We start from the raw sequence: 24,456 nt of genomic DNA on the forward strand, positions 1-24,456 counted from the left end.
GGAATCCTGCCGCGGACAGAAGAAGAAGATGAGAGGAGCAGCACCGTGGACGTCTCGCAGGCAGCCCAGGAGAGCAGGTAAGTGATTGAAGCCGACCTGTGCCATGCCTGTACCATCACCTGTGCCATGCCTAAACCACCACCTGTGCCATGCCTGAAACATCACCTGTGCCATGCCTGAAACATCACCTGTGCCATGCCTAAACCACCACCTGTGCCATGCCTAAAACATCACCTGTTGATATAAAATATTTTACTGCAGTATTTGGTTCAGAATCTTTTTTTTCTAGATTTTCCTCCTTTAAAATTGGGTGCGTCTTATATGCCGGTGCGTCTTATACGGCGAAAAATACGGTATTTATTCAACCACTTGAAGCCAGAATGTTCCACCTCTTTTCAGTCCAAGCCATTTTTCAGTGCTGACAAACTTTGAATGACAAATCATGAAACACTGTACCCAAATTTACTTTATATCATTTTAGACAGACAGAGCTTTCTTTTAGCTGTATTTAAATCACCACTGAGTTTTTACTTTTTACTATAAAAAAGAAAAAAAGCCTGAACATTTTGAAAAAAAAAAAAAAACATTTAGTTTTTGTTATAAAGCTTTGCTAAAAAAAGAATCTTTCGTCATAAATTCGGGCCAAAATATAGTTTTAACTATGATGGCAGGACTTTAAGGGCACCACAGAGCGACAAACTTTGTAAAAACAGTATTTTTATTACCACATTTTTGTGCACAAAAGCTTTAAATTATAAAAAAAAAGGTTGTTCTTTTTCTTTATCATCATAAATAAAACACAAAATACAGAATCTATAAAGATCACAGAATACAACAAGCTCTACCATCTTTAATATGAAAAACTGCGCTAAGTGCTACATATTTCATGAAAAAGTATATAAATCAATAAATCCTAAAACTGGATACAGCAGCAGCACCCACACATATCCCCAATACCTCAATGTACATAAAAAAAAGAAAAAAAAATGAAATAAAAAGTGTTGCGCTATAGTATCCTTTTAATGACAATCAGAATATCAGTCCATCCATATAAAAAAGTGTCAATGCAGAAGTTAATCTGTAAATAATACATTCACTGGTGCTACGTTTAACACATATTTCCACCACATGTGCTTTGAATACCTCCATGTTAAAAATGCACTTACCAGATTTTTAGACCAGCAAAATCTAGAGGTCAAACACGCTGATTATATCAATCCCCATAGAGAGTGGTTCCAAACAGTTCCGCTGTCTTAACTTCTACTCTCATCCAATAGAGAGACACTGTCCCATCAAAGCAATTTCTCCTTTTTTCACCATTTCACCAGCAAACACCACACCTGTCCTCTCAGGGCCACACAGCAAAAGCAATGCTCCCCCCCCCCCCCCAACCACACTATCTCTACCATCTGCTAACAGAACTTTATATCAACATATAATATAATGGGTATCTCCGAAAAATGTCATGGCAGTCGTGGTAAGTTGCATCTAGTTCAATGTGTTCCCCAGATCTTTGATCTGCTTCCTCAGGAGAAATAAGGGTCAGAATTAGTGATCGACCGATATCGTTTTTTTAATGCCGATACCGATATTTTGGTAATCGGATATCGGTATCAGCCAATATTTTCGGACATGTAAAAACATTTTTTTTTTCTAAAGGTATTCCTTGTGGAGGGATCTGGGGCAGAGGCGTAACTAGAACCTTCAGGGCCCTGATGCAAGAAATCATGAAGGGCCCCCCAGACCCCTGGCCGGGGCCCTTCCCTTCAAGCCCAGGGCTCTTCCCACTAATCCTGGGGCTCTTTACACTCGTTGCATGGCCTTTTATTACGGTCCCGCAGCAGGATTCTTTCACAAGTTCTGCAGTGGGCCCCCTTCCTGCAATCTTGTGGGCCCCCTTCCTGCAATCTTGGGGCCTCCCCACAGTGGTGCAATGCCAGGGTCCGGTCGCAAGTGTGACCTTTGCGATCCTGGAAGTTCACCCACTGGTTTGCTACCGGGCCCCCTGGAACATGGGGCCCGGTAGCGATTGCAACCCCTGCAACCCCTGTAGTTACGCCCCTGATCTGGGGGTCTAAAAGACCCCAAACCCCTCCTCTGCATTAAAAAGCATTTAAAACGCCAAGTTTGGCTGTTTTGAATGCTGTCAGTTTTTTTAATTCGGCGCCGAGTACCCGAAGTGATGTCATGACATTACTTCCGGGTTTTTTACATGGAGACCAGCGCATGCGCACTTGCGGCAGGGTTACCGGCTTTCACAGGGACACATCTTCATGCTACAACGGGTCTTCTCATTGGCGGCTACAGTGGAGGTAGGATGCCCGGGTCTCCCGGTGGGACGGGAGACCCGGGTGAGCCGTGGAAGGCGGTGGGAGGGGGGGGGGGGCATCCCCTCCCACCAGAGGCGTAACTAGAACCTTCAGGACCCCGGTGCAAGAAACCATGAAGGGCCCCCCCGGACCCCTGGCCAGGGCCCTTCCCTTCAAGCCTGGGGCTCTTCCCACTGATCTTTGGACCCTTTACTCTCATTGCAGGGCCCTTTATTACGGTCCCGCAGGGGAACCCTTTCACAAGTCCTGCAAAGACAGCAGAACACAAGTGAACTGGATGGGAAGAGTGGTGGGGGCAGCCTACAGAAGAACCAATCTCCTTCATTTTCCTCCTGCAGCTACAGGAGTAAAAAGGAGGACAGTGATTTCTCTACATGCTGCCCCCACCACATCTCCTATCCAGGTGAACAGGGGAGCCGCACAGGCCCCCTGGAGCATTGGGCCCGGTTGCAATTGCACCCCCTGCAACCCCTGTAGTTACGCCCCTGCCTCCCACTCCTTGTAATGACAGCCGAGCGGCTTCTTAGGTGCATCAGTTGTCATTACAAGTCAGCCGACCATCGGCTATGGACACCGGTACCGGGGTGATGCCTCTAGCTGCAGTCATCACCCCAGGACATGCACTTTCCCTAAATATCGACAATATCGGTAACCTCAGGGGCCGATTCCGATATATCGGGGAAAGTGCATATCGGCCCCCGATATATCGGTGTTGCGGATAATCGGTCGGTCTCTAGTCACAATTCTATGCATGGTAATGGCAACCAGATAACACCACAAAAGAGGAACACTAATTCCCCACACTCAGGAGGGACACCTCCAACCTCAATGAAATGTAATCAGATACATATTCCCAGGGAAAATTGAGGCAAAGCATATCTCCCATTTATTCTCATTAACCAATATAAGGTACAGTGTCCAAGGTCTCCAGAAGCCCTTGGACATTGCGCCTAATATTGCAATAGCTGGGCAGAAAGCAGTTAATAGAGAGATTAAAAACTACTTTTAAAATCAAAATACCTGGGTAAAGCCCAGATATTTTAGTAATTGAGTTTCGATTTATTTTAACCAACAGATTTAATATTTCCTGAATCATGTACCCAGAACAAGCATCCAGGCAGAATACTTTAGCTTACTATCTACTGAGTTACTGACCTGGATCTACATTTTGTATGCTTGTACTTGGTCCGTGAAAATGCTGACCCAAATCATCAGCCTGACTGCCAGGTAAATAATATTTTCATAAGATGGACAGAAATGGCATCCTCTATATTTCTCCTAGCACAGATTTCACTCAAAGTGGACCTGAACTCAAAAAGTGAAGATATACAATGTTATAAAGGGACATCTAGAAATGTTAACTGTGTCCAAGCAATGTAAATTCCTCATTAAATATAAAAGTGTAGAAAAATAGAAGTGCGCTTCCTTGTATGTAAAGGTATCTAGGCACTTCTGTGCCTACGTCCTCATTGTGCAGTGCCTTGAAAAAGTATTCATATCCCTTGAAATTTTCCAAATTTCTTCATTTTACAGCCAAAAATGTAAATGTAATTTATTGGAATTTTATGTGATAGACCAACACAAAGTGGCACATAATTAAGAAGTGGAACGAAAATGATAAATCAGGGCTAGTATATTCCACAATGGCTAGCCTCTGATCTGTCCCGGTTCGCACTTACCTGCAAGAAGAAATACTCACTTTTAAAATTTCTTCTCCAGAGTTGCCATCTCTGTCGTGGGCAGCTGAAGCCAGCGCGATCCTCTTCTGCGTCCTCTTCCGCGTCTTCTTCTCCCAGAATGCGCCTTCAGCGTCCCCTCACCTTTTTTGCACTTCCTCCCTCGGCCCGCGCCGTCACTTACGGTTTGCAATGATTCCTGGGAGCTGAATGTCATCGCTCCCAGGAATCAATGCGACGGCACCGGCCCCGCTCGTCACTTCCGGTGCGGAATTTCTTTCTACAATTACAAGGTAAGTTAAAAAAAAAATCCTAACTATCCAATTCTGTTTCAGGTGAGGAAAAGCAAGCGGATGGCCACAAAATCGGTTATGTCGATTTTGTGGCCAGAACTCCGCTTTAATGGCATCACAGTCTTAGCCCGTAGGGTTCAATATTGAGTTGGTCCACCCTCTGCAGCTATAACAGCTTCAACTCTTCAGGGAAGGCTGTCCAGAAGGTTTAGGGTTGTGTCTATGGGAATGTTTGACTATTCTTCCTTGAAGGCCTGGCTCACAGTCTCCACTCGAATTGATCACAAAGGTGTTCCATCAGGTTGAGATCAGGACTCTGTGCAGGCCATTTAAGTTCCTCCACCCGAAACGTAGGCATCCATGTCTTTATGGACCCTGCTTTGTGCACTGGTCCAAATCATTTGGTGGAGGGGGGATTATGGTGTGGGGTTGTTCTTCAGAGGTTGGGCTTGGCCCCTTAGTTCCAGTGAAGGGAACTCTTGAGGCATCAGCATACCAAGACATTTTGGATAATTTCATGCTCCCAACTTGGTGGGAACAATTTGGGGATGGCCCCTTTCTGTTCCAACATGACTGCACACCAGTGCAGAAAGAAAGGTCCATAAAGACATGGATATACATTATATATATTTATGGCATTGTGTACACTAAAAGGGGCAGCTGCATGTGATTAAAGGAAATATGGGTTGGTGCCCTCTTATTTCATTCGTTTTTTAATGTCCCTACTATGCTGCTCACTGTTCTCCTTGCTGAAGGCTTTGACAAAAAGGAGGCCAAGCCCTGCTTTTACTGGTCACCTCCACACAGGGTCAAATTGCAGAACAAGGCATGGTAAGTCCATATTAGGGATAAGACCAGCTGCAGGGAGATCACAGGCAATACTGGTGAACCAAAGCTCAGTTTTTTTAAAACAGTCACCCCAATAAATCGAAAATACTCATGTAAGCTAAGTCCTGTAAATCACATTGGTAGATCCAAAGATACAGTAAAATATGCCTCTCAGCAAGTTAAGCCGTGCTAGTGCACCGAATTCTCAGGATTTATTTAACCAGTTCATAGTCATAAACCTAAATAATCAGTCTCGTGCATTATAAAATAAATCTGCTTGGAAAAAAAGATTTATTGGTAAAATGGTTAAAGTCCATTTAAAGACTCAATTTGTTTCTTTGAGATTACGAAGTACCCTCTAATGCAAATCTCCCAGTTCAATAATATAACAGTCATATACAAATTTTTAGACTTCCAAATCTTTATTACAAGCCAACTTGCACATTCCTATCAAATGCTGCAGGGCAAAGTTGCAGGGTTTTACACAATTCAAACCTGACCCCAAGCTCCAGACTCTGTGTACAGTGCAGTGCTGTCAGTCAGTGCTGTATTTTGGCCTAGGCCGACAAGGCCCAGCCCTAGGGCAGCACTTTGCAGGGGGGCAGCAAAAAAGCCACCCCCCCCCCTTCACCTGAGACTCTATTGGCCACTGGTTGCTAGAGCCACCTCTTTCACCCCTTCCTCTCTTTCTCACCCCCCCTCTCTCTCTCATCCCCCCTCTCTCTCTCATCCACCCCCCTCTCTCTCTCACCCCCCCTTCTCTCTCTCACCCCTCTCTCTCTCATCCACCCCCTCTCTCTCGCTCTCACACCCCCTCTCTCTCTCTCTCTCTCATCCCCCTTTCTCTCTCACCCCTCTCTCTCTCTCTCTCTCTGTATCTCACCCCCTGGTCTCTCCCTCCCTCACCCACCCCCCTCTCTCTCCCACCCCCTCTCGCCCCCCTATCGTGAGATAGCAGGGGTTCATGCTGGGACTTGTAGTCCTTAAATTTTGGAGGGAGTCACTTCCGTCTAAAAGGAAGGAGTGGGGCAAATTTACATGGGGGGCGCCCAATTTTAATCTTGCCTAGGGCAGCACAAAACCAAAATACACCACTGCTGTTAGTGTCAAAAGGCATTGTGCAGAGCTCAGCATGACCAGCTCCTGATTGACAAGCAGTGCTGGGACATGGGGTGGGCAGGAGGGGTGGCTGCCCTGGGCACTGTGGTATCATGTATGTGATGGGGGGGTACCACAAGCAGATGAGGGGGAGGTGATTTGTGTTGGAAGGGGAGATTTTGGGGGGGGGGCAGCAGGTGCTATAGCATTGCATACACTGATTATTACATAGAGCCCTTTGGTGATGTCTGGGTCAACACCCCCCCCCCCCCTCGAAATATCAAGTAGTTTGGCCACCAGGTAGCTAGAGTGAATGAGTGGTGACATTTCTAGCCACCATCACTGCTGTCATCATCATGTACTGCTGGATGCCAATCTGGTGCAGGGGCCAGAAGGGTGACTATGCTGCAGTGATTTCATGAATTCAAGCAGAGTATTATCCTTCTATCAAAGGAAATGAAAACCCAACAATAGAATTTACTAGATATGGTTCTAGGCTCTAGGAAAAACAGATAGTGTTATTGATATTCGCAGCCTATTGAACATATCCAAAACTGGACTTTGACCAAATTTTCAAAACTTCAGACAGGTCACGTGAGCGGCGCTTGGCCCTCTGAATACTGGTAAAGAACAGCTTATTTTTTTAAAACACAGACACACATGATTATTAAACAGAACAGACAGGATGGTATAGAGTGGCTTAACAACCACTTAAAAGGGGAAGTTGAGATTCCAAGGGGGGGGCATTTGCCCCCCCTTGCCCATACCTGCGGATGCCCATGCCCCCATAACACTTCCATTCATTTCTCTTGCTGCATTTTCTATGCTTTCCAGTGCACTGCCTGCAAGTGTGGCCAATGTCTTACCCTGTTGGACAGAGTGATATCTACACATAAATTATAATCCAGTAGCAGCCCGGGAGAGAGGGAGCTCAGATAAGTAAAAACTACTGAAGACCAATCCTGGGGATATATTATTTCTGGGGACAGTGGGGTCTATTAATGCCACTGGGGGGTCAATATTGCTGGAGACAGTTGGGGTTAATATTGCTGTGAACAGTGGGGGTATTATTGCTTCTGAGGAGCTATTATTGCTGAGGACAATGGGGGTCTAATTGTGGTGCTGGAGGTCTATTATGGTTAGGGACTGGGGTGTCTAATACTGCTTTTGAGGGTCTATTATTGCTGGGAACAGTGGGAGTTTTTATTTCGCTGGTGGCGGTGGGAACTATTGTTACTTCAGGGGTCATTATTGCTGGGGACAGTGGGGATTTTTACTGGTGACAGTGGGGGCTTTTATAGATGGGGACAGTGAGGTTGATTAGTGCTGTCGGGGGTTCTATTATTGCTAGGGGCAATGGTGGGTTATTATCTAATATTGCTGGATATGTTGTGAGTTATATTGGAGGACAACGGAAGTTATTGCTGCCAGGGGTCTATTATTGCTGGGAACAGTGACCATTTTTATATTGCTAGGGACAGTGGGAGTTATTGTTTAAGTTGTCATTATTGTTGGGGTCAGTGGGGGGGTGGGTGGGGGGGAGGGGGTTATTACTAGCAGTGACAGTGGGGGTTTATTGTTGCTGAGGACAGTGGGGGTTATTATTGATGTTAGAGGTCTATTATTGCTGTGGACAGTGGGGTAACATTGCTGCTGGGGGGGTCATTTATTGCTGGGAATGGTGGGGGTTATTTTGTAGAAGACAATAGGAGTTGTTGCTGCCAGGGGAAGAACAGTGGAGGTTATTATTGCTCGGGACAGTGGAGGCTCCTACTATTAGGGGTTTATTATTGCTGAAGACAGTGAGACACTAAAGGACTAAGAACTAAAGGTTCTTTTAATGCTAGGAATAATGGGGGGCGGGGGTATATTATTGCTGCTAGGGGTTCAGTATCGCTGCTGGGGGGTTTAACATTTTTGCCGAGAACAGTGGGGGTTATTATTGCTGGAGGCATATTATTTCTTCTGGGGGTTACTATTGCTAGGGGCAATGGGGGTTGTTATTGCTGCTGGGGGTTACTGCTGGCCTTTACACTTGCTAAGGTTTATCATTGTTGCCCCTGTCACATGCGGGTGTTATTGCTAGGAGCTTATCTTTGCTGGCTCTGACACTTGCTGAGGGTTATTGCTGGCTCTGACAATTGCTGGGGGTTATTGCTGGCTCTGACAATTGCTGAGGTTTATTGCTGGCTCTGACAATTGCTGAGGTTTATTGCTGGCTCTGACACTTGCTGAGGGTTATTGCTGGCTCTGACAATTGCTGAGGGTTATTGCTGGCTCTGACAATTTCTGGGGGTTATTGCGGGCTCTGACAATTGCTGAGGGTTATTGCTGGTGGGTCATTATTGCTGGATTTTACACTTACAATGAAGCTTATTTTACTCCCATAATATCTTTGGTGTACACCCAGAGCCCATTTTGTCTAAACCAGGGATCTCCAAACTACGGCCCTTCAGCAGTTGTGGAACTACACGTCCCATTAATGGCATTGTAAAACTCTGGACATTCACAGACATGACTAGTCCTGATAGGAATTGTAGTTCCTGAACAACTGGAGGGCCATAGTTTGAGGACCCCTGGTCTAAACCATAGCAAGACAAAGGTGCAAAGCTTGCACACTACAAGCCATACACTGTGAACACTTCTTGACCATGCCAAGTTTTGGCAATGTCTACAATTTCACTATAGGCAGCACCTTATGTACCTTGAATTTTTTGTCCTAATCCATTCAAGATGTCACTCCTAGTTCTTTTTAAATGTTGTGAACTTTGGGTAATATTTACCTCCATTGACATCAGTTATAGAACTGGTTTTTGCACGTGCTGACCAGCAATGTATGGGACTTTGTTACATACTTCTGACCACTACAACCTGTATACTTCAATGCGCTTAAAAGGAGTAGTGTAGGTTCTTAATACTCTGGGAATGGTTTTCTATATAACATTGAATTATTCATTTTCTGACTAAGCATGTCTCATTGTGTGATGTCTATTTTTATTAGAACATTAGATTGGGGTGCATGAAAGCTTCCACCAGCACAGCACCCTTCAAGAAACTTTTCTTAGACTGAACAAAATTTTAAACACAACACTTGTTTTTGCCCTCATTTTTCATGAGCTGAACTCAAAGATCAAGGAAAACCGGGATTCATCCTTGAAGAGAACACCTCTCCAAAGTGCCAGACGCCACCGAATGTGAGCATTTGCCCACTCAAGTCAGTTATGATAAACTGCAGTCAAGTCGAGACCCCGATGAGGACGACGAGCATGCAGATGAGCTTCCCTGAGATGGTTTCTGACAGTTTGTGCAGAAATTCTTTGGTTATGCAAACCAATTGTTGCAGCAGCTGTCCGGGTGGCTGGTCTCAGACCATCTTGGAGGTGAAGATGCTGGAAGTGGAGGTCCTGCGCTGGTGTGGTTACACGTGGTCTGCGGTTGTGAGGCCGGTTGGATGTACTGCCAAATTCTCTGATACTCCTTTGGAGACGGCTTATGGTAGAGAAATGAACAATTCACGGACAACCGCTCTGGTGGACATTCCTGCAGTCAGCATGCCAATTGCACGCTCCCTCAAAACTTGCGCCATCTGTGGCATTGTGCTGTGTGATAAAACTGCACATTTTAGAGTGGCCTTTATTGTGGCCAGCCTAAGGGCTCTTTCACACAGGCGTTCAGTTTTTTATGCCCGATCAGTTCCCTTTTTTTTTTTTTTGAAACGGACACGGATTACACTTGTGTCATCCGGTCCGTATGTCCGTTTTTCATCCCATCCGTTTGCGGATGAAAAACGGACATAATGTATCTCTATGTAAATACGGATGTCAGCGGATGACACCACTGACATCTGTTTTTGCGTCCGTTCCGTTTTTTGAACGGAAGAAAAAATAGGGTTCTCTTCCGTTCAAAAAAACTGAACTGACGAAAAACGGATGTCAGCGGATGGTCATCGGCTGACATCCGTATTTACATAGAGATACATTATGTCCGTTTTTCATCCGCAAACGGACATACGGAACGCCCGTGTGAAAGAGCCCTAAGGCACCCCTGTGCAATAATCATGCTGTCTAATCAGCATCTTGATATGCCACACCTGTGAGGGGGATAGATTATCTCAGCAAAGGAGAAGTGCTCACTAAGGCCCCTTTCACACATATGGACTGTTCATTTCATCAGTTCAGTCACGTCAAAATGGATGAAGTAATCATCAGTTTTTCATCCATTTTTCTTTCGTTTTCCGTCCTTTTTACGTCCGTTTTGCATCCGTTTTTTTTACATCCACTACCAATGCAAAAATGGATGAACAACGGACCGTTTGTCAGTTTACATCTGTTTTTCGTCCAATCCGTTTTTTTAACAGAAGAAAAATAGGGCTTTCGTCCGTTCAAAAAAACGGATATTGACGGAAGTGGATGAAAAAAGATGTAAACAGATGTGATCATCTGCTGTCATCTGTTTTTCCATAGGAATGCATTGATGTCCGTTTTTCATCCGTCAACGGGTGGCTGAAAAACGGACAAATGGTCCATATGTGTGAAAGGGGCCTAACACAGTTTTAGATAGACTTGTGAACAATATTTGAAAAAAAATATGGGTGGCACAGTGGTGTAATGGTAAGCACTTTCACCTAGCAGCAAGAGGGTCGCTGGTTCGAATCCCAACCACGACACTACCTGCCTGGAGTTTGCATGTTCTCCCTGTGCCTGCGTGGGTTTCCTCCGGGTACTCTGGTTTCCTCTCACACTCCAAAGACATGCTGGTAGGTTAATTGGATCCTGTATAAAATTGGCCCTACTATGAATGTGAGTTCGGGACCTTAGATTGTAAGCTCCTTGAGGGCAGGGACTGATGTGAATGTGCAATGTATCCTGTATAAAATTGGCCCTACTATGTATGTATGAATGTGAGTTTGGGACCCTAGATTGTAAGCTCCTTGAGGGCAGAGACTGATGTGAATGTGCAATGTATCCTGTATAAAATTGGCCCTACTATATATGTATAAATGTGAGTTCGGGACCTTAGATTGTAAGCTCCTTGAGGGCAGGGACTGATGTGAATGTGCAATGTATCCTGTATAAAATTGGCCCTACTATGTATGTATAAATGTGAGTTCGGGACCTTAGATTGTAAGCTCCTTGAGGGCAGGGACTGATGTGAATGTGCAATGTGTATGTAAAAGCGCTGCGTAAATTGACAGCGCTATATAAGAACCTGAAATAATAATAAATAGGCCTTTTGTGTACATAGAAAAAGTCTTAGATCTTTGATTTCAGCTCATGATAAATGGGGGCAAATACAAAAAAGTGTTGCGTTTATAATTTTGTTCAGTGTACATAGCTTCTAAAAGTAACGTTCCACTAACTATAAAAGACGTACATTGCACAGATTTGTCTCGCCATTAAAAACAGTTTTAGGTGCCTTTTTTCAACCTGACATAGCTACATGTAACTAGGTGATAAGGAAAATGCTTTATTCCATGAAAGCTATAAGGAATGGTGATAAGAGATACTGATCTTTGAAAACAGTAGAGACAACACTGCCATAAACTAGTGAACATCCAGATTGTGATCCTGAAGGATGACAGCAATCCAAAGCCTACAGGGGCTGACTATCACAGGACGCAAACAGTGTAAGTCTAGTCCACTTAGGTGGTCATCTTTAAGGCAATGCAATGGGTTTTTTTTTTTCACAAAGCCGATCTTAATAGGATTCTCTTTAACAAGACTTGAATATTGGATCTTATAGTAGATGAATTCGTTCTTGAAACAAAGAGAAATGCAATAGCTTCAAACATGAATACTGTATATATATCCCACACAAGGAACTTGTAGTCAGGACCATATCGGTGATCGCAGAAAAGAAAGTCATTTATTGATCCTTTAATAGACTCTAACTCATCTAAGAAGGACAGACAATATACAGTATTGTCCTATTACAACTGAGCAGTGTTATCAAGGTTTTGAATGATCTTTTCTTTGTTTTAATACAAGACCATACCCATCATACAAAGCACACGCATGCACAAAATATCCATAAATCTACATTCCTAAATTCAATTTTCAATAACCTAATTGATTCTAAAAAAAAAAAAAACACTTATGCGAAAGCAAGATAGATAAACCTAGCTGTTCAGTTAGATGATAAACCCCCCATCACCCACCCTTCCGCATCTATCCTCCGCCTTTCTGCATCTTATTTCTGTCGCCAACATTAACATAAACAAATGAAGTGCAAAAAAAAACCCCCAACCCCTGCATGGCACAGCTATGTCTCTGTCTGCCTTAACCCCTCCGCTGCCTTATGCGTGTTATCACTACCCAGCACTGAAAGTGGCCTGGATTAAAAAAAAAAAAACATCTTTATAGATTTAGCAAAACATGTCATTTAGAATTCTCGCATCATCCCATGCATAATATTGCCATATTCCTCGCTAGCTGAAAGACCCTCATTAAAGCGTCCTCGGTCTGCCTGGCCGTAGTAGCTGAATGCAACTATCTATTTACCCCTTGCCCAGTAGAGGGGAAAAGGCGCTGTAGGGCAAAATGATTAATTTCACTGGAGATCATTTGCTGTTTTTGTCTAAGACTCTGCAAGAAATGTTATAGCAGGCAAACCAAAAACCTCATTTGCAATTCCGAAAAAAAAAAAAAAAAGAACAGTTTAACATCGGCGCAAGGGTAGAAGGATTTATACTGTAATGTTTATCCATCAAAAAATAAATAAAAAAAAGTCTGTGGTCCTGTTTGGAGGAATGGGAGCTGAAATTTATTTCTGCATCTCTTACTTACAAAAGGGGAGGGGGGTATCACCCCCAAATGGGGTTCTGTTTCTAAACAGCACGCAAGATCTTGCCAATTTGCATACGCTTCAGTACATCTGTATGTGATCAGACGAGAGCATCTCTTAAATCTGTGATGGCTTCTTATGATAAAATGCATGCATGGAAAATTAAGACAAATGGCTGCATCCTCCTCCCCCTTCCATCAGCCGTGGAAGGGTTAATGAGCTGTAGATGCAAGAATAATTATCAGCAGCACACAGCTTGCTCACAGCTAAAAAAAAAAAAATAGAGTAGGAAAGAATTTTACCCTTACATCTGATTCTTTGCTATTTTTGTACACCTAGCAAGCTGGGGGGAGCAAAGAAGGAGTTAATTGAGCTAATTAGGAGACAATAAATTGTGTCCCCAGCAGTGAGAAGGTAGCCTTGGACAGCTGAAGAGTCTGTAAGAGCCCTAGAGGTCTGACCCAGTGATTAATGGGGAGTTCAGGGTCTATCCCAGAAGGCACAGGTTACTGGAAGAAGGAGGGGTCACCGAGGAGCGTCAAACCACCCCAAGCAGAACAAACCGCAGAGGAACATACAAATGACCACAAACATATTCAAATAAGTATGGAAAATGCCGCATAATAGCTCAGCCCTATGCAAATACACTATATAATAATTACCCACATAACATTAATATATTCATGTATATTAACATACAACATAACATTAGAAACAAATGGTTTACTTTAATTACTTGTATTGTTGTGTATATAAATAAAAACATATATTGTTGAATGAGAGCATAAACACATACCACAAGCAAAAACAAATAGAAGACACTACCAAAACAAACTTAATATTGCATTTTTTTAACCAATTATATTTCATGAATTTATGCAAAATAAACTGAATAGTCAAGAAAAATCAGTAGAAGCACAAACATATGAAATGTATTATTTTTGAGAAAAACGTATCAATTCTGGCACATAGACATAGTAGACTAAATAAACACAACACTTCAGAATATTAGTAATAATAATAATATTATGTCTATTTTTTTTTCGATATAAAACACAAGGGTTGTGTTTGTTGCACAAGGCCAAGTAAAAAAACATAAAATTACCTTATTTCAATCTAATAAGCAGCGTAACACACCTATATATAGTATGCAACACACACACACACACATACATACATATACATATATATATATATATATATATATATATATATATATATAGATAGAAGAATTTATATGCATATGTGTGTAAACATAAATGCATAATATACATACATATCCATATATATATATATACACACACACACTTGCTTACATACATATACACATTATATATATATATATATATATATATATATATTTTACACACACACATATACATATATATATTAATAAAACAACTTTTGGTCCACGTAGAAACGTAACTTAATATGTGTGCTCATGTGTGTGTGCAAATAATAAAAAAAAAAAAAAAAATATATATATATATATATATATATATATATATATATATATACACATTTGGGTACATACTAATTAAATACATTGTCATGGGATCATGTATGCCCACATGCATGTATTAATAGTATGTATGTACATATATATATATTTATTTATTACACACACACATATATATATATATATATATATATATATATATATATATATATATATATATATATATATATATATATATATATATATATATATATATATATATGTACATGCATGTGGGCATACATGATTCCATGACAATGTTATTATTATTATTTTTTTTTATTTGCACACACATATGAGCACACATATTAAGTTACGTTTCTACGTGGACCAAAAGTTGTTTTATTAAAATATAAATAAACAGAAGACTCTTTCCAGGAAACAAATATGTACAGTATTTGGAGGGGACGGTGAAAAGGCCATCTAACCATCATACAATAAAAGGCCAAGAAACCAACATACAAAGGAGGATGAAATTGAAGCTGGCGTCATTAAAAATGCAAACTAACGGTTTTAGAAATTCTATTGAGATCTATTACAGTGTACAGATTTGACCATACATAAAGGTGTCTAAGCAAAAGAACACTGAACTCCATCATTGGAGTACCTGGGCTCTTAAAAGTCTCTCTACAGGTCCAGACTTGTCCCATATCAGCATACCTTTTCTATATCACCTTGCCTGTTTACACTGCACTCCTGGCAACACAAATGGACTTTCTCCTTGTTGTTCAAAGACAGCAAACAAAGAAAGGAAGCTGTGCAGGCGGTATATACACACACAACACGTAAAAAAAAAGACAGAGCTTCCTTGATTCACATACTTTGATATAATGCATCATGTCCAACAAAGTCAAACACCACTCTGCAAAAAGTACAAGGCAGAGATAGTTCAAGAGGTCACAGACACCTTAGCAGACACTGTTCTACACAATAAACTACATACAGTGGAAATACACATTATTGTACACTGAACATTTTTTATGTCTAATATTATTTTGTATCTACAGAGAACTTTTCAAAGACAACTGATCAGGTGGCCATAACTGTCAAGCCAATGTTAATGGTGACCATAGTTGTGAGGACTCAAATGAGCAGAATTCTCAGCAAGAACGACAAGCAGTGAGACGTATGCCCATCCTCGTTCAAATCAAGCCAGTTGAACCCACCAACATTCTTTTCTATGACTGGGTTTGTAAAATAGATGGGGCACATTTCTTTGAAATCTTAATTTTCTTTACAGTGTAAGAAAGGATTGATCGTCAAGAAATTATCAGCATTTCGGTACTAGGCAATTTCCATCGTAAACCCAAATAAACGTGACATAGTTGTGAGGACTGCAAGCAATGGACGACTCAAATGAGCTGATCTGTTAGCAAGAACATCAGGCAGTGAGACGTCCGCCCATCCTCACTAAAAATTCTAACCAATTGGACAAACCAACATATTCTTCTTTGGGTTTCAGAAAAGAGGAGATTTTTTTTTTTAAATCTTAAATTCTCTTCATAGTGGAGGAAATGATTGATCGTCAAGGAATAATCAGCATTTGGTAGTAAACATTTTTCATCATGAACCCTAATGAATGTGGGACAATGTTCTGCCATTGTGCTACCACAGAAGAGGCTCTTGTCCAGAACATTGCCTTAGGATTAATGTTGAAACTATAAGAAATGGACACTTCAAAGATCATCCAAAGATCTATAATGGCTGATCGAATGATTACTGAATTCCATGTTAGGATCTGAACACGTCAAATGTGAACAGCATGTTTACTAGATGCATATATTTTTTGTTCACCAAGCATGCAAAATTGAGAATTCTGCTAATCCACGATGAAATGTACTACCTGCAATAGGTGGAAATGACTGTCATTCAATTTACAAAGTGTTAGAATGCACTTGGGACTGCATAGGTCCCTGCAAATTTTGTTTCATAAATAAGCCTGCAAGCTGATTAACCCGGCCTTGAATAACGCCAATGCTTAGCAGAGGACAGCAAGTCATTTGTCTTTCTGGGGACTTCATAAAAGAACCGATCCATGCAACAACTGCCATTAACACAATGAAATCCTTTTGTAATTACTAGTATTGACATCAATCCAAGGTTACAGCATATTGCCTTACTTTGGCCCGGCCAGCAGGCAATATAGAAAAATGGGGGTAACCTACAGAAATGAGGCAATATAGGTTAAGATGGCATCTTACATAAATTAGCAATATAGATTCATACTTCAGAAATTAGGTAATAGGGCCCACTACAGTAATAGGAAAATATATGTTGACTGTGATATCCTCCGAAAATGAGGCAATATGAGTACACTAGGGTAGCCTTAAAAAACGAGGCAATATTGGTTCACTCTGGTATCCCACGAAAATGAGGCAATGTATGATCATGGGGTATCCTTCAGAAAAGAGGTATAAAAGGTTCCATGGGGTATCCAACAGAAATGAGGCAATATGAGTACACTAGGGTAGCCTTAAAAACGAGGCAATATTGGTTCACTCTGGTATCCCACGAAAATGAGGCAATGTATGATTATGGGGTGTCCTTCAGAAAAGAGGTATTAAAGGTTCCATGGGGTATCCAGCAGAAATGAGGCAATATGGGTTCCATGGGGTATCTATGGCTATGAGGCACTATAGCTTCACTGGGGTATCCTACAGAAATAGGGTAATATAGGTTTTTTGGGGTATCCTACAGGGATAGGGCGGTAAACGTTTACTGGGGTATCATACAGAGATGGAGCAGTTAAAGGATAACTGGGGTAACCTGCAGAAATGTGGCAATATATGTTCAGAGTGTCCTATGGAAATGAAGCAATGTACAATGTGTTCAGTGGAGAATCCTTCAGAAATAAGGCAATATAAGTTCACTAGCATATCCTAAAAATGGGGCAATAAAATCTCACTGGGGTATCCTACATAAATGGGGCAACCTACATAAATGAGGCAACATAGATTAAGTGGGGTACCCTACAGAAATAGGACAACGTATGTTTACTGGCGTAGCCTACAGAAATAAAGCAATATAAAGTCACTCATTAGGAAAAAAAAGCAATATTAATCCACAGGTTATCCTAAAGAAATTACTTTAGGCAATATACATTCACTGGAGTATCCTAAAAAACATTAGGCAATGTAAGATGTTTGGGGTATTACACAAAATTGAAGCAACATAAATTCACTGAGGTATCCTATAGAAATAACACAGTAAAAAAAGAAAAGTCTGCTTGAGTACATACAGAAATTAGCCAATTTAAATCTAGAGGAACCTATAGAAATGAGACCGTATATGTTCAGTGGAGTATCCTATAAAAATGAGGCAATAAAAGTTTATTAGGTTATCTTTCGGAAAAGAGGGAAAAATATGTTCACTGGGGAATCCTACAGAAAAGAGGCAAAGTATGTTCACTGGGGTACACTATGGGGAAGAAGACATATAGGTTTACTGGGGTACTCTATGGGAAAGAGGTATTATTTGTTTACTGAGGTTTGTTATTGAAAAGAGGCAATATATGTTCACTTGGGAATCCTATGGAAAAGAGGCAATATATGTTCACTGGGGCATGCTACGGAAAAGAGGCAATATATAATATTCACTGGGGCATCCTATGGAAAAGAGGCAATTAATGTTCACTGGGGCATCCTATGGAAAAGAGGCAATATACGTTCACTGGGGCATCCTACGGAAAAGAGGCAATATATGTTCACTGGGGCATCCTACGGAAAAGAGGCAATATACGTTCACTGGGGCATCCTACGGAAAAGAGGCAATATATGTTCACTGGGGCATCCTATGGAAAAGAGGCAATATACGTTCACTGGGGCATCCTAAGGAAAAGAGGCAATATACGTTCACTGGGGCATCCTAGGGAAAAGAGGCAATATACGTTCACTGGGGCATCCTAATGAAAAGAGGCAATATACGTTCACTGGGGCATCCTATGAAAAAGAGGCAATATACGTTCACTGGGGCATCCTATGAAAAAGAGGCAATATATGTTCACTGGGGCATCCTATGAAAAAGAGGCAATATATGTTCACTGGGGCATCCTATGAAAAAGAGGCAATATATGTTCACTGGGGCATCCTATGGGAAAAAGGCAATGTATGTTCTCTGGGGTATTCTAAGGAAAAGAGACAATATATGTTCTCTGGGGCATCCTACGGAAAAGAGGCAATATATGTTCATTGGGGCATCCTATAGAAAAAAAGCAATATATATTTAATGAGGCATCCTAAGGAAAAGAGGCAATAAATGTTTACTGGGGCATCCTAAGGAAAAGAGGCAATATTTGTTCTCTGGGGCATCCTATGGAAGAGGCAATATATGTTCTCTGGGGCATCCTACAGAAAAGAGGCAACATATGTCCACTGGGGTATCCTATATAAAAAAGGCATTTTATGTTCACTGGGGCATCCTGTGTAAAAGAGGCATTTTATGTTCACTGGAGGTCCTACAGACAAGAGGCAATTTATGTTCACTTGGGGTATTCTACAGAAAAGCAAACATTATCCCCTGTAAGCGCTCTGCAACATTTTAGTGCTCTGCTGTGCGCTTCAGTGCTCTGCTCCTGACAAATCTAGATGTTGTGCACTGGGCAATGCACTGCAGCCTCTAAGAGTAGAAATGCAGAAGTTTGCAGCTTTTCCAAAGTCTCGGTTGACTGGAGAAGGGCACCAGTCCATCTCATACACGATAATACATCAGGCTTTCCATGCTACAACTGTATCAGTGCCAATATGATGGAGTGCCCAGCCTGGGATGCTGCTGATTTATTCTCAGCATGGATGTAGGGTACTGATGGGGTATGCTCACACCTTGGCTTCCAGGTGTACTGAGTGCCCCTCCCCCTCCCCTTCTCCATCCATACAATGATCCTGACTACCGGATCAGGGCATACACATACAGATAATCTGCAAATCAAATCACAGCCATTCTCATATTCTAAAAATATATTCCATTCCATCGCTATCAACACTTTCCCAAATCTTATCTCACACACATCTATAGATTGTACCGCCTATCCCCAAGGCTGGGCATGACCCCCCATAGTAGTGGGCAGTGAGGGGCAGAGTTGGGACAAGCATTGTCGGTCATGTATGTACAGGATGCCATGTATGATCGTACACCATGGATAGGTATGAGCGCTCCCAGCTCAGCTCAGCCCCGACAATACACATTTGTTAAACAAAAGAGAAGCAAATGTACGGAGGATGAATACGGAGTACAGCCAGGAGCTGACAACCTGAGCCGTCTATTCATTCACCATCGGAAAGTCACACACATGGCAGCGATCGATCATCAATGGGCCGATCACACAATCACATCCACATGGGAAGTAAAGGGGCACCTAGGCTGCGATCCGTCCAGCAGGAGCTCCGGACTGCGCAGGTAACAGGTAGGTGTAGGCAGGCTGGAGGGATCGCTATGTACTATTAGAGTGTCAGCTACTCAGACAACTTACCTGTCTGCACTGAACACAGCAGGAAGAGAGTTACCAGCAACATTCCATACAGAGAGGGGATATGCCGGGTGTGAATCCCTCATCAGATCCCGAGCTGTCCCTCCTCACTCCGCTCTCTGTATCCCTCAGTGCTCCTCATCAGCTCCTCCTCTCTGTCATCAGTAGGGTGGGAAGAGGACTGCCACTCCCAGACCTCCTCTACATGGGGACTCTTCCTTCTTACTGCCAACAGCAACTCTCTTCACACATAATTCCTCCTTACCCTACCCACCCACTTCATCATTCCTCCTTACCTACCCACTTCATCATTCATCATTACCTACCCACCCACTTCATCATTCCTCTTTACCTACCCACCCACTTCATCACTCCTCCTTACCCTACCCACCCACTTCGTCATTCCTCCTTACCCTACCCACTTCATCATTCCTCCTTACCTACCCACCCACTTCATCATTCCTCCTTACCTACCCACCCACTTCATCCTTCCTCCTTACCTACCCACCCACTTCATCATTCATCATTACCTACCCACCCACTTCATCACTCCTCCTTACCCTACCCACTTCATCCTTCCTCCTTACCCTACTCACCCACTTCATCATTCCTCCTTACCCTACCCACCCACTTCATCCTTCCTCCTTACCTACCCACCCACTTCATCATTCCTCCTTACCCTACCCACTTCATCCTTCCTCCTTACCTACCCACCCACTTCATCCTTCCTCCTTACCTACCCACCCACTTCATCCTTCCTCCTTACCTACCCACCCACTTCATCCTTCCTCCTTACCCTACCCACTTCATCCTTCCTCCTTACCTACCCACCCACTTCATCCTTCCTCCTTACCTACCCACCCACTTCATCATTCCTCCTTACCTACCCACCCACTTCATCATTCCTCCTTACCTACCCACCCACTTCATCCTTCCTCCTTACCCTACCCACCCACTTCATCATTCCTCCTTACCCTACCCACTTCATCATTTATCATTACCTACCCACTTCATCATTCCTCCTTACCCTACCCACTTCATCCTTCCTCCTTACCTACCCACCCACTTCACCATTCCTCCTTACCTACCCACTTCATCATTCCTCCTTACCCTACCCACCCACTTCATCACTCCTCCTTACCTACCCACTTCATCCTTCCTCCTTACCTACCCACTTCATCCTTCCTCCTTACCTACCCACCCACTTCATCCTTCCTCCTTACCTACCCACCCACTTCATCATTCCTCCTTACCTACCCACCCACTTCATCATTCCTCCTTACCCTACCCACTTCATCATTCCTCCTTACCCTACCCACCCACGTCATCATTCCTCCTTACCTACCCACCCACTTCATCCTTCCTCCTTACCCTACCCACTTCATCATTCCTCCTTACCTACCCACCCACTTCATCATTCCTCCTTACCTACCCACCCACTTCATCATTCCTCCTTACCTACCCACCCACTTCATCCTTCCTCCTTACCCTACCCACCCACTTCATCATTCCTCCTTACCCTACCCACTTCATCATTCCTCCTTACCCTACCCACTTCATCATTCCTCCTTACCCTACCCACTTCATCATTCCTCCTTACCCTACCCACTTCATCATTCCTCCTTACCTACCCACCCACTTCACCATTCCTCCTTACCTACCCACTTCATCATTCCTCCTTACCCTACCCACTTCATCATTCCTCCTTACCCTACCCACTTCATCATTCCTCCTTACCCTACCCACTTCATCATTCCTCCTTACCTACCCACCCACTTCATCATTCCTCCTTACCCTACCCACTTCATCATTCCTCCTTACCCTACCCACTTCATCATTCCTCCTTACCTACCCACCCACTTCATGATTACTCCTCCCTACCCACCCACTTCATCCTTCCTCCTTACCTACCCACTTCATCATTCCTCATTACCTACTCACCCTCTTCATCCTTCCTCCTTACCTACCCACTTCATCATTCCTGCTTACCTACCCACCCACTTCATCATTCTTCCATACCTACCCACCCACTTCATCATTCCTCATTACCTACCCTCCCACTTCATCCTCCCTCCTTACCCACTTCATCATTCCTCATTACCTACCCACCCACTTCATCCTTCCTCCTTACCTACCCACTTCATCATTCCTCCTTACCCTACCCACCCACTTCATCATTCCTCCTTACCTACCTACCCACTTCATAATTCCTCCTTACCTACCTACCCACTTCATCATTCCTACTTACCTACCCACTTCATCATTCCTTCTTACCTACCCACCCACTTCATCATTCCTCCTTACCTACCCACCCACTTCATCATTTCTCCTTACCCTACCCACTTCATCCTTCCTCCTTACCCTACCCACTTCATCCTTCCTCCTTACCTACCCACCCACTTCATCATTCCTCCTTACCCTACCCACCCACTTCATCATTCCTCCTTACCTACCCACTTCATCATTCCTCCTTACCTACCTACCCACTTCATCATTCCTCCTTACCCTACCCACCCACTTCATCCTTCCTCCTTACCTACCCACCCACTTCATCATTCCTCCTTACCTACCCACCCACTTCATCCTTCCTCCTTACCTACCCACCCACTTCATCATTCCTCCTTACCCTACCCACTTCATCATTCCTCCTTACCCTACCCACCCACTTCATCCTTCCTCCTTACCCTACCCACCCACTTCATCCTTCCTCCTTACCTACCCACTTCATCATTCCTGCTTACCTACCCACCCACTTCATCATTCCTCCTTACCTACCTACCCACTTCATCATTCCTCCTTACCCTACCCACTTCATCATTCCTCCTTACCCTACCCACCCACTTCATCATTCCTCCTTACCCTACCCACCCACTTCATCCTTCCTCCTTACTCTACCCACTTCATCTTTCCTCCTTACCCTACCCACTTCATCCTTCCTCCTTACCTACCCACCCACTTCATCATTCCTCCTTACCCTACCCACCCACTTCATCATTCCTCCTTACCTACCTACCCACTTCATCATTCCTCCTTACCTACCTACCCACTTCATCATTCCTCCTTACCCTACCCACCCACTTCATCCTTCCTCCTTACCTACCCACCCACTTCATCATTCCTCCTTACCTACCCACCCACTTCATCGTTCCTCCTTACCTACCCACCCACTTCATCATTCCTCCTTACCTACCCACCCACTTCATCCTTCCTCCTTACCTACCCACCCACTTCATCCTTCCTCCTTACCTACCCACCCACTTCATCCTTCCTCCTTACCTACCCACCCACTTCATCATTCCTCCTTACCCTACCCACTTCATCTTTCCTCCTTACCCTACCCACCCACTTCATCCTTCCTCCTTACCTACCCACTTCATCATTCCTGCTTACCTACCCACCCACTTCATCATTCCTCCTTACCTACCTACCCACTTCATCATTCCTCCTTACCCTACCCACTTCATCATTCCTCCTTACCCTACCCACCCAATTCATCATTCCTCCTTACCCTACCCACCCACTTCATCATTCCCCCTTACCTAACCACTTCATCCTTCCTCCTTACCTTACCCACCCACTTCATCCTTCCTCCTTACGTACCCACTTCATCATTCCTGCTTACCTACCCACCCACTTCATCATTCCTCCTTACCTATCCACCCACTTCATCCTTCCTCCTTACCCTACCCACTTCATCATTCCTCCTTACCCTACCCACCGACTTCATCATTCCTCCTTACCCTACCCACCCCCTTTATCATTCCTCTTTACCCTCCCCACTTCATCATTCCTCCTTACCCTACCCACCCACTTCATCCTTCCTCCTTACCTACCCACCCACTTCATCATTCCTCCTTACCTACCCACCCACTTCATCCTTCCTCCTTACCTACCCACCCACTTCATCATTCCTCCTTACCCTACCCACTTCATCATTCCTCCTTACCCTACCCACCCACTTCATCCTTCCTCCTTACCCTACCCACCCACTTCATCCTTCCTCCTTACCTACCCACTTCATCATTCCTGCTTACCTACCCACCCACTTCATCATTCCTCCTTACCTACCTACCCACTTCATCATTCCTTCTTACCCTACCCACTTCATCATTCCTCCTTACCCTACCCACCCACTTCATCATTCCTCCTTACCCTACCCACCCACTTCATCCTTCCTCCTTACTCTACCCACTTCATCCTTCCTCCTTACCCTACCCACTTCATCCTTCCTCCTTACCTACCCACCCACTTCATCATTCCTCCTTACCCTACCCACCCACTTCATCATTCCTCCTTACCTACCTACCCACTTCATCATTCCTCCTTACCTACCTACCCACTTCATCATTCCTCCTTACCCTACCCACCCACTTCATCCTTCCTCCTTACCTACCCACCCACTTCATCATTCCTCCTTACCTACCCACCCACTTCATCGTTCCTCCTTACCTACCCACCCACTTCATCATTCCTCCTTAACTACCCACCC

General features: G+C 43.5%; 1 protein-coding gene across 3 annotated transcripts in view; it reads right to left on the reverse strand.

The window, feature by feature from the left end:
• DSCAML1 (DS cell adhesion molecule like 1) overlaps positions 1-20,115 on the reverse strand; it is a 432,791-nt gene extending 412,676 nt beyond the window's left edge. For all 3 annotated transcript variants that reach the window (XM_082273392.1, XM_082273391.1, XM_082273393.1), the window contains exon 1: positions 19,971-20,115. In XM_082273392.1, coding sequence (XP_082129518.1) covers positions 19,971-20,013 — 43 coding nt within the window. In that variant the 5' untranslated portion in view covers positions 20,014-20,115. The remainder of the gene's footprint in view (positions 1-19,970) is intronic.
• Between the last annotated feature and the right edge of the window lie 4,341 nt (positions 20,116-24,456).

The sequence above is a fragment of the Pelophylax lessonae genome (genome assembly GCF_965119305.1).
Source record: "Pelophylax lessonae genome assembly, chromosome: 12".
NCBI lineage: Eukaryota > Metazoa > Chordata > Amphibia > Anura > Ranidae > Pelophylax > Pelophylax lessonae.